The sequence below is a fragment of the Lichenostomus cassidix genome, chromosome 19 (genome assembly GCF_008360975.1).
Source record: "Lichenostomus cassidix isolate B80296 chromosome 19, HeHo_3.0, whole genome shotgun sequence".
In the NCBI taxonomy this organism is placed as follows: domain Eukaryota; kingdom Metazoa; phylum Chordata; class Aves; order Passeriformes; family Meliphagidae; genus Lichenostomus; species Lichenostomus cassidix.
Genome location: NC_139499.1, coordinates 9,975,559 through 9,986,572, shown reverse-complemented (window position 1 = coordinate 9,986,572; position 11,014 = coordinate 9,975,559). Strand labels below are relative to the sequence as shown.

Sequence of the window (11,014 nt, the reverse complement as noted above, 5' to 3'; positions counted from 1 at the left end):
GCGGCGGGGGGAGGGAGCGCCGGCGCGGCGCTGAGCTAAGCCGATCCCACGTGTGACGGATCTGGCTGCTGCCCCAGCGCCTCTCCAGTGAGATCCTCCGGTAGCGGAGGGAGGAGGAGGAGGAGGAGGAGGGGGGAAGGGAAAAAGGGGCAAAGCAAGCGGAGCGAACCGAGCCGGAGCCGGGCCGGGGGGGGCGGGTTGGGCGGGCGGGGGGGGTTCTCTCAGGGGCTCTCGCTCGGCGCGGCCATGGAGGCGGACGGGAGCCAGGCTACCTCGGGGAGCCCCGGAGAGGCGCAGCACGACCCCGGGTAAGTCGGCGGGGCGGCGGGGGCGCGGAGCGCGGCGGCGAGGGGCGGTCAGGCGGGCCCGCCCCGCTCCGCGCCGCTCCGCTCCGCGCCCCTCCGCCCCGCCGGGAGCTGCCCCGTCAAAATGGCCGATCCCGCACCGGCGCTCAACTCCGCTCTGCTCTCTCCCTCCAGCAAGATGTTCATCGGCGGCCTCAGCTGGCAAACCTCACCAGGTAACCCCCGCCCGCCGCCCCCTCCCCACGCGTGTCCCGCCCCGCTCCGTGGGCCGCGTCCCGCCGCGCCGGGCCCTGCCCGCGCCCCCCAGCCTGACCCTCCTCTCCCTCTCTGCTCTCTCTCCGCAGACAGCCTTAGAGACTATTTTAGCAAATTCGGAGAAATTAGGGAGTGTATGGTCATGCGGGACCCCACCACCAAGCGCTCCAGGTAAAACCGCCGCCCACCCCGCTCGGGCTGACAAACTTCGCGAGTTGCCGTCGGGGCGGGAGGACCCGCGGCCCCCGATCCCACCCCGCGATCCCACCCCGCATCCCACCCCGCGCGTGGGGCGCTGCGGGAGGGCTCTGCCGGCCGCATCCCTCCAGCCCGGAGCAGGAAACAAAGCGGCGGTGAGCCGGAGAGGGGCCGGGGGTCGGGCCGGCCGCCCCTTGCACCCGGCGGCTTCGGGGGAGGGGAGGGGAAGGGGGGGAGACCCAGCGGTTTATTTTTATGACTTCTGCCTTTGGCTCTAATTCTCATCACCACCCCCCCCGCCATCCCCTCGCTCTTTGTCTCTCGCAGAGGCTTCGGGTTCGTTACGTTCGCGGATCCGGCGAGTGTAGACAAAGTCCTGGCTCAGCCGCACCACGAGCTGGACTCCAAGACGGTAGGTGCTGCGTGGGGCTGCCGGCGCCCTTCCCGGGGACGCGACCCGGGCGCTCCGAGCCCCGCTCGGGCTGCTGTCGCGGGCGGTGTCAGGCTGTCATTGAACCGGGACCTTGCACGGCTCGGCTTTTCCTTTATATTTTTTTCTAGGCTCTGCCTTTTAACTTACCAACAGCGGTAACTTTCTTTTTTTTTTTTTTTTCCCCGAAATCCGAATTCGCCCATACCGACCGCTGGCTCCTCCCCCGGCCTTATATTTTATTGAGCGGTGACATTGAAAAAGCCGTGGAGTAAAATCCAACTTTTTTTTGGTGTTGGGCTGCGGAATGCTTTCTGCAGGGAACTTCGTGCTTCTTTTGATTGATTATTTATGTATTGTTGAGCGCGTTTCAAGGTGGGAGTGACTTAACTGTCAAACTGTGAAAGCTGCTGCTCGTGTCATTTCCCAAAGTCATTTTTTTGGAGAGGTCCCCTCACCTGTGATGGCAGGGCTCCTGCGAAATGCAGGCGGTAATTTATGGGAAGCTGTGCAAGAGCTGGAGAGTGGATGTGGGAGAGAAGCACAAGTCTAATGTGTTGTTGTTTCTCCAGAGCTTTTTGCTGCGCTCAGTCTCCAGTGCACAACCTAATGAAAAAAATGCTTGTGAGATTCAGCTGATCTATATTTTTTTAAACGTATATTACATTTCTTCGGTATTTTTTAAACAAAAATTCCACACCTGAGTTTGCCGCCTGCCCCCAGTGTGGTGTTTTCAGTGTTGGGTCAAACAAAAGGTATCGGGCAAGTGCAGCTCTGGGCCCTGTTTTCTTGCTGTGATTGAGGCCATGCAAAAAAGATGAAGTTTTTTGCCTCCCACTTTGTTGTAGTTTTCAGCCTCGGCAACGCTGGGAGGGGAGGGGGGAAGGACACTGGTAGAGGTCATCAGTGCTCTGGTGCTGCTGGCTCTGGAGGGGGCTGTGTTTTGGGAAGGGAAGGCTCGTGCTGGTGGAACTGTCTGCAGAGACCTTCTGCTGGACAGACCGACTGTGGTCCTTACTGTCACTGGGGTTTGCAGTCTGTGTTCTGGGGCTTAAGGGTTTTGTTTGAGCCTGAGCGTGGTGTTAGGAGCAATCCTGTCTCGGTGCTGCGACATCTCATGGGTGCCTGTGTGTGTGGGATTATAGTTAAATGAAGAATAGGAGAAGCAGGGAGCAAACGTGAGGATATGATCTTTTAAAAATGTAATTTATATGGAAACAAAAAGCCCAAAGCTCTTGGAGAAGCAGGTGGAATCTAGTGTTTTAATTCGACCTACAGATTCTGCTGGGCTTGCCTGAGCACGAAGCCCATGCTTTCACATGCCTTAATAATTTGATTTTAGGTTTAATCAGATATGGTAAGATAACTGATTCAGCCGTGCTCCTGAAATTAAACTCACCAGACTTTTCATGTACAGCTATATTCTCTATGTGTTTTTAAAGATAAATTTAGATAAGAAGAACAAAGGCAAACAGTATCTTGAACGAGGGATTAAAAAAAATCATGGGAGGACACCCTGTCATATTTCTGACTATAATTAGGTCCTCCCCCAGCTTTTTTCTTGTATCACAGTCTAGTCCCTGCAATGTATTAATTTGCTCTTCTCTGGGGGAGGGGTAAAGAGCTTCACCAGGGCAAATCTGCCTCGGTTTTGGTTGTGTGATAATGCTTGAATCAATCCAAATACAAAATTGACCTTAGAATCAGTAAGGCAGCTTAAAAGTAAAGCACAGATCCAGGCAGGTCCTTTCAGGCGTGTATTTGTAGAGCATTGTAGTAACTGTTGTGCAGTATAACAAGGCATTTGACTCTGTTTCAACGTTCAGCACAGGAGGCAGATCGGTTGGGTATTGGCATGGAAACGTCGCTCTTGTTTACAGTTACGTTAAAAGCTTTGTTTAGGTAATGGCCATTCATATCAGAAATAGTATTATAGTCATTTCCTAGAGGACTTGTAGATACAGTAAGTAGAATTGTACCTAACTAACTAATTTTTTTTGGTAGAACTTTGGTTTTTTATTTTTTTGGTTTGTTTTGGTTTTGTTTTTTTTTTTTCCTTTTTGGTTGTTGTTTAAATAGTTGACAGGGTTATGCAAAAGGTATGGATTTGCCACATTCATTGCTAGTGTTTGTCTTCAAAGGAGGATGGTGTTTATCCAAAAGGTTTTGGGAAGGAAAATTCAGTTCCTTTAGAAAATCTGTTGCTGTGGTGCAAAGGACTCCATGCTCTTTGAACTGACCTTCAAAAATGAATGTGTTGCTTTGGAGTTTAATGGCTCTCCCAGCTTTTTACCAGCAGGATTTGCAGTGATGTCCCTCTGGTGGGCCTGGTGTTCTTTGGTGGGGAAACTTGTACTTTTGGAGCAAACATAGAAATGTGCATATTTGCTTCCACCTTTGGGTATCGCTGTGGAAAATCCGTACCTGTTGTATTTCCCCAGTAGACAAATGCCTAGTCAGTGCTGAATATATTTGTAGATAATGTTAATCTCTATGAAAAGGTTAGCTTTCTAGATAAATAATTTTACTTTTTATGCTTTTTGAACAATAAAGTGGCATGTAATCGCTCATTTCTCAGGTGTGTCCTAAAAAAGATATAATATTTGTACCTGATGGAGGCAAATCAGTTTATCAGTTGCACATCAAACATCTGTGATACTTCCCATTTTGACAAATTAATTGAGTAAAACTGCTTTTTAGGAGAGGTCCGTGGTTATTTAGCAGTGACAGGAATATTTATCACCTCAGGAATAACAATACCAAATGGAAGCATCTACTTTTCCTCATCAGGGTTCGCTTGAGGGCTGAAAACACAACAAAAGCCAAACCCAAACTCTAAAAGAAAACCGTTAGTTCTGAATACGCTCAACACAATCAGCATTAGTGGCATCAGTTGGTTATACAGGCAAGGAAAGCACTGAAAGCAGTTGCAGGTTGCACAGATCAGGTGGGATCTAGTACTTTAAAACATCATTTTTCAGACCTTTTATTTAGAAGATGTCTGTGTGCAGGTGCTGCTGAGAACCAGAAGTGAAACCAGCAGCACACAGGCATTTTATTGTGATTTTGGGGGGGCAGTTATTAAAAGGTCTGATGTTTTTGTTTACATCCAGCCTTCTGCGTGCCTGCTCCCTCCAAACACCACTGGGTGCCATTTATCTGCATCTGCGGTGGTGTCTTTTTGGTTTCGAGTAATTTTTGAATGGGAGAGAGGAGTCCCTTTTTAGAGATGACCCATGAGGAACTTGTGTGTGAGGCTGCAGAATTAGCATTTTGGAACGGCAGAGGAGATGCGCTAATTCATGCAGCGTGAGGGGAGCCAACGCTGCATCTTAAAACAGGGCAGTGGGGTGAAAGCAAGGATTTTTTTTTTTCCCCTTTATTTTTTTCTCTGGTGCTGTGCTTCATTCATGGATAGTTCAAGGAACTCCTTAAAGGAAAACCTTTTTAAGAAGTTGTTTCCTTCTGGTTTAAGTGACTGTATATTTCACACAGATGAAACATACACTCCTTTGCATCTTGCTCTGCTGCCTTCTCACCCCATCCCCGAAATGCCCCTTTCTAGTTTTCCATTGCTCATATATTTTCTTTGAGAATAAGCAAACCAGATCAGTTGGGCATATTATTATGAAGGAGACTCTAGTCCTTCGAATGTTTTAGTTTGAATAATTGAAATGTGAGTAATTTGACTTTGGTTTTGACTTTCCTTTTTTGTGTGATGTTGCTTGCCTGTTAACAAAAAAAAGCAGAAAACAAAGTAACCCCAAACGCAACTGCAGGAAGGTGCAGGTGTTAGACTCACCAAGTTAAAATGTTGGTCAGGAATGCTGGCCCTCTTTCTGTGCAACCTCCAGGGCATGCAGATAATCCTCAACACGAAGTTTTGGTGGTAGAGGCAGCACCCAGAGACTGATCCAGAGCTCCTTGAGCACCTCCGGGGCTTGCTGCCCAGAAGATGATGGAGGAGAAGTGCAGAAGAGTTGTTTTCTTCCTCTCTTCCCATCTCCCTGCCCCTGCCAAACCCCCCAGACAAACCCAGACTGTGACCTATCATTTCCAGAGTAGCTCTGGATGACCTGGTGTGCTGAATTACAAGCCTGAGAAATGAGGGATTAATAATTCAGTGATTTAAAGTAAAATAATATAAAATGACAACCAAAGCTATCCTGTTGATTTCCCCTTTCTTTTTTCTCAGATTGACCCTAAAGTTGCGTTTCCCCGACGAGCACAGCCCAAGGTAAGTAGGAGGATCGATAATAGGATTTTAGGCACACAGAGAGAGTCATTGTTGCCAGGCAGTTCGGGTTTCAGCCGGGGAATTGGCAATGAAAGCTTTTAAAGCCGAGTGCTGCTCTGGGGGATCAGTGAGTGGCTGTGGCACAGGAGGCTGCTGTGTGTCCGTGCAGGGCTGGGCAGTCGGGCAGTCGGGCTGGGGAGGTTCCGCCGGAGCCTCTGCTGCAGCCCAGCTGCTCTGTGCACTGTGTTATGCCTGCTGTTCGTGAAGTGTTCAGATCAAGTGCAGGCTTCAGGCTTGTTTTGAGCTGAGCTTTCAGTTCTGTGGTTGTGATGGATGGGGATATCTGTCTGCCTTCATTGTTTGCAAATTTTCTTTTGTATGACTCGAGAGATGTGCGCGGAGTTGTGTGCAAGCCTTGGGTGGCAAGTTTCTGATGAGGCTCTGAGCTCGGGGGGCCACAGGGTGTTGCTGTGCAAGAGCAGGAGAACAATGAGGTGTGAGTGTCCAGCCGGTCAGGCTGGCCGGAGCAGTGGCCTGGCGATGGTGTGGCAGGTCTGCACGGTGCTGTGGGGATGGTGTAGGGACACAGACACTTCTGTCTGGCACAGCTCCCTCTAAATGCCACCGGGTGCCATTTCTCCTGGAGGAGCTGCTCATGGAATAGAAGTGGTTGTTGCTCTTTAGGTTGTGCCTAATTAAAACAAATCAGTTTCAAAGCCAGACTTGCAGAGTGTGAATTTTGAAAGCCAGAGGCTGAAAGAAAACTTTTGCAATTGACTTTTTAAAAATTTGTTTTTGAGAGTCTATTGGAAAAACTTAATTTAACTGATGTATGGCACTTGTGTACACACTTGTCATCTTGGGTTACTTCAGTCTTGTGGCAAAAATAGGAGGAAAAGGCTGCAAAGTTGTGGATGCAAGTCAGTAAGGAAAAGTTGGTGGTGAGAAACTACCTGACCAACTGCCTGAACTGTGTTATTGCATGCAGCTCGTCATGAAAGCAAGCAGTGTAACAGTGTGTGTTGAACCATGATGTTAAATATTGCACAAAGTATGCATCTAGAAAGAAACCCTGTGTCATTTAAAACCCCCAGGCGTAGCACAGGAGAGGTACTACGGAGGTCTTTAAAAGAAATAAAAAAGAGAACAAACCGCAACAGCCTACTTGCAGAATTTTAAACCAGACTAATGTAGGCAAATGTTTGGAGATTCTTTTCTTCATAAGACATATCTAATTGGTGAATAACAGTGTGCCTGGCTTGCTTCTGCACTGCCCAAAGAGTTATAGTGTGTGGGGCTTGGGGCTTCTTGAGTATATGGTTGGATTGATGCTGTCTGTAATATACAATTTAAAGTTACCAGAATTTTGATCTTGTGTTTGATGTTCCTTTCCCCTTCCCAGTACCTTTTAAAGGTTAGTTTACATTTTAAACTGTCTTCAGTGCTAGTTATCTGTTTCTGCAGTGTTACTTGGAGAAGTCTGTAATGCTTACAACAGAGCTGTTAAGCTGTCTCATGTGATTTCTTCTCTAACAATTTAAAAAACAGGACATGTTTTATGTCGAGGATATTAGTGAGTTAAATTTTTGTGTTAAAGAATGCAAAATCAGGTCGTATTGACAAAGGGGGTTTTGTTTTTCTACATGTAGGGTTTTTTTTGCCTTGGTTTTCCGTAACAGACATCTTTCAAGCATGGGGCAAATGCTGGAATGGATGTTGAATTCCACTCTTAGCAGGAACTCGCTCTCTCTGGAGAGGTCAGCAGTGTCTGTTGCTGCTTTTTACACATTTGTCCTTTCTAAAGTGTTGGGATTTCTGTGGGAGACTTGAAAAAAATCTGAAGATTGAAAACAGCCTAATTTGGAGACTGGAGAAAATCAGATGCAATAAAGAACAGATTTTACATCAATTATGATGTATTATTCTGGCAAGCATTTCATAATCTGAATATTTTGTTTTCTGTTTTTTAATTAGATACTGAATTAAGGTTTTGGACTTTAGTTGTTCATTTATCCCAGTTGAATAGTGAATGCTCAGCGTTAAAATGTGACTGTACTTTAGTCTAATTAATTAGCTAATGCTGGGGTCTGTGGAGATTAATGGCATTTAATGAAATGTCTCTGTCTCTCTCTCTAGGTGCGGGGGGAGAATTTGTTTTTTGTTTTGTTGGTTTTTTTCCCTGAGTAATCTTCCTTCCTGGTACGTTTAGCAAGATGGGGATTTGTTTTGTTGTTTTTCTCTTCCCGTGATTTTGCTGGCAGTGATGGGGGCTGAGGTGGAAGATGAGGTGGCAGCAAGGCTGGGTGCATTCCCCATCTATCCCTGTCCTTCCCTGAGGAGCCCTTGTGCCTCTTCTCAGCACGATTCACTCCTCAGGGTGAATCTGAGCTTTGCCACTGCCTTTGCCCGCTGCCCTTGCCAGCCCCTGTGCTCATGCTGGGTCACCTCACTGCCTCCTTCCCCTCCTGACCCACGGGAATTGCCCAGCCCTCCCCTTTCAAACCCCAGCCCAGTAAAACGCTTTCTTTCCGGCTTTTTAAACTGCGTCTCCATGGTTTGACACCTCTCTGGTGATGCAAATTGGTTCCTGAGCAAGCAGTGGCAGGTTGTAACAGCCCAGCATTCTTCCCTGATTTCCTTAGAATGACCCTCGCAGAAAATCCTCGCTGATTGCCTCCAGTGGATTACCAGGATGTGTAATCCTGCTCTCCTTGGGAAGGCCAGGACGACTTGAAGCTATTGTTTTAGAAAATTTACTGCAAGGTTTAACTCGTTGGGGTTCTGGTGAATATATGTCTCCTTCCTCGGGGCTGCTGTTCCTTGATAAAAATCTGTCTTGTTTCCAAGTGCTGGAAGGCACTCTGTAACAGGAGATCACTTATAACTCTGCTGACTTAAAAAGTCCTTAAAAAGCAGCAGTGATGGGGTGCCAATAATTTTGTACCCCTTTTGAATATTGAAGACTACAATTATTTGACTTTTTACTATACATAGCCTGCCATTTCTGATGTTACCTGCTCTGTTGAGTTGGAGAAGCCTTATCCAATTTAGCGTGTTCATTAGATATTTTCAAACGTAAGCAATCTCGTCCCTCACGCCTCTGCCTTAGGGATTTATTTAAAAAACAAAGCAAACCTGAACAGCGAAAGGACAGGAGCTTTGGTCAATGAAGTAGCTCCTTGGCCACGAAAATATCTTTGGTATAGGAATTTGGATGCTTTGTTGTGCAGAGTCACGTGTAAGACAGAGGCAGGTAAAACTTCAATCAAAGTTTACAGTTACTGAGGCTGCCCACGGAGGTGTATTTTGTACTCAGGTTCCTCCAGGGTGGGACTCAGGTGCTTGTTCTTCCTGCACTTACTCCAGGGGCATAATGCATGTGGTTGGGAATTGCTCCCAGTTCAACAAGCTGGAGCTGCTTGCAGTAACGTGTGTGGCATTCATGAGCACTGTGGATGTGCCCTGCTGGCTGTGGTGTGGATCCTTGCTGCAGTAAAAAAGGCAGGGTGACTGCTGTGGCTGGAGCTGCTCCTGTGGGTCACTGGCTGGGCTGGCACTGTGTGCTGGCTGTCTGGTGTCCTGTCTGTGGTGACCCTGGGTGCAGGTGGCCACTGCATGTTTTAATTTGGGATCTGGTCTGCACGGATGGGGTGCAGAATGCTGGTGGCCATTTGGTCACAAAACAGCAGAAGGAGTTGATTTGGTGGGGGAGGCGTTTTGTCTGATGATGGGATGGGGCTGCAGGACACTGATGTCTTTATGAGGTGTTTTATTCTCACAGAGGTCGGTGCAGGGCTGTCCTGGCCCCTCTGTGCCCCAGCCAGGCCCTGCATCTGCACTGTGCCAGCCGTGCCCCTGGCCAGGCTGGTTTCCTGTCTGGCTGGGCACGTGGGCTCTGAGCAGTTGTGCACATCTGGTCCTTCTTCTTGGGCAAGAAACAGTGTCAACAACTCTCCTTTCATGTGAGATGCTGCTGGTTAAAGCCATGTGAAGCTGCCTGTTCCAGAGCAGCAAATGGAGGGCATGCCCTTTTGCAATAACACCCAGGCTAACCTGGGATTTTTTTTTTTTTTTAAGCTAACCAGTGGATTTGGATGTCTGATTCCAATTAAGTTAACTGTGGGTGGGGTGTCTGTGTCCCTTGGCTGCCTGATAAGCCTCGGCCAGAGTAGCAGGGAGAGATTTTATTCCAAAGCAAATGATGGACCTTGAAAATCAAGAGTTCTATTTGTTTCCTCCCCTGCTTCTGCCTGTAAACTCCTCCAGGTTAGTCCTACTACTTCCCATCTTATTTTAGGTATTAGGTAGACTTTGAAGTTTCTTTGGGGTTTTTTTTTTTTTTTTTTCCTTCCCCAAAAGGATGTGAGCTGGACACAGTAGCAGAACTTAGGAATCTTCCTTTACTGCCACCCTTCCTTCCCCATCAGGCTGTAAAGAGCAGCAAGGTCAGACTTTTTCCCTATGATATTTTTTCCTCTTAGATTCCCCTGCATTTGCAGGTCAGGGTGGAGTAATAGAGGAAGCATTTCCTGCTCTTGGCATCAGGCATAGGTGTGTAGCTTGATAATAGTCATGGTATCATCTGTATGCAGAGCAGTGTGAAGTCCTTCCCAGATGGTGTGAGGGATTTCTTTGGGTGGTCCATGGCAGGGCTTTCTGTGGAGTGCACTGAGTTCTGTCAGAAACAAGAGCTGAGCTGGATTTTTGTAATTCTTGTTGGTTTTTTTGAGATGTAAACATTTATTTCTTTTCCCCAATCACTCAGGTAGATTGTTCATGTTGTCCTGAATCCCCACAGACTGTCTTGTACTTGTTAAAATGTCTGTATTTCCATTCTCATTGCCTAAGGACGTCTTTCGTGTTAAGAGTAGTCCTAATGTACTTGCCTTCCCCTTGTCATACTGCTAACTAAAAATTAAAATTGAACACTGTCTAACATGGGATTTTTTTAAAAGGAGGTTCTGCATTGCCTGTGTTTTTCTGTGTTGATGGATTATTTTTAATGGCATCTGCCTGGTGACTTTTGTGCACTCGAATATGCCAGGAAAGGTTCCAAGGTAGTGAGGTCAGGGAAATGGAAGGAGAGCAACATGCTAACACCCTTGTGCATCCCCTCTGCTTCCAGATTGAGTACATCTCCTCTGCAAAGTGCTGAGCCTTTATCAGCCTGCGGGTAGGTCTACTAATGACTGATCTAAAACCATCAAATTCATTTATTTGTCACTGCCAGTGACAGGCCAGTTAATGCTAATGGATTCTTTTTTTAGCCTGTTGACTCTGGTGATAGTCTCATAAATGTTGTGAAATCCAAAGCATTGAGGGAACTTGGAACTTATTTTTAGAGAAGAGCTACTGAAACAGGGTAAGGTGGTGTGTGCATCAAGATGTATGTTGTGCTCAGAAGGAAAAAAAGAATAGTTCATTCAGTTGTGCTTTGAGTCTGCTGTTCATGATAGTTATTTGACTTTTCAATTGCATTTTAGTGTTCTCTTTAAACACATTTTGGGTCATGCTATAAAGGGAGGAGAAGCTGTAAACAGTCAGTCATCTTAGGGAAAAATGGCTTGTTTCAGAAAATGGTTCATCTCA

At 47.0% G+C, this 11,014-nt stretch overlaps 1 protein-coding gene across 14 annotated transcripts in view; it reads left to right on the top strand.

The window, feature by feature from the left end:
- Window positions 1-11,014, top strand: part of MSI2 (musashi RNA binding protein 2) — a 201,549-nt gene continuing 190,535 nt past the window's right edge. For 9 of the 14 annotated variants that reach the window (XR_014855769.1, XM_085078598.1, XM_085078597.1 and 6 more), the window contains exons 1-5: window positions 2-308; window positions 480-520; window positions 650-731; window positions 1,086-1,170; window positions 5,384-5,425. Coding sequence is in view for 12 of the 14 variants with exons in the window: in XM_085078598.1 (XP_084934724.1) it covers window positions 247-308; window positions 480-520; window positions 650-731; window positions 1,086-1,170; window positions 5,384-5,425 (312 nt within the window). In the remaining 2 variants the exon portion in view is untranslated. Of the gene's footprint in view, window positions 309-479; window positions 521-649; window positions 732-1,085; window positions 1,171-5,383; window positions 5,426-11,014 lie in introns of all 14 variants that reach the window. The other 5 variants (XR_014855768.1, XM_085078593.1, XM_085078596.1 and 2 more) reach the window with 3 other exon arrangements.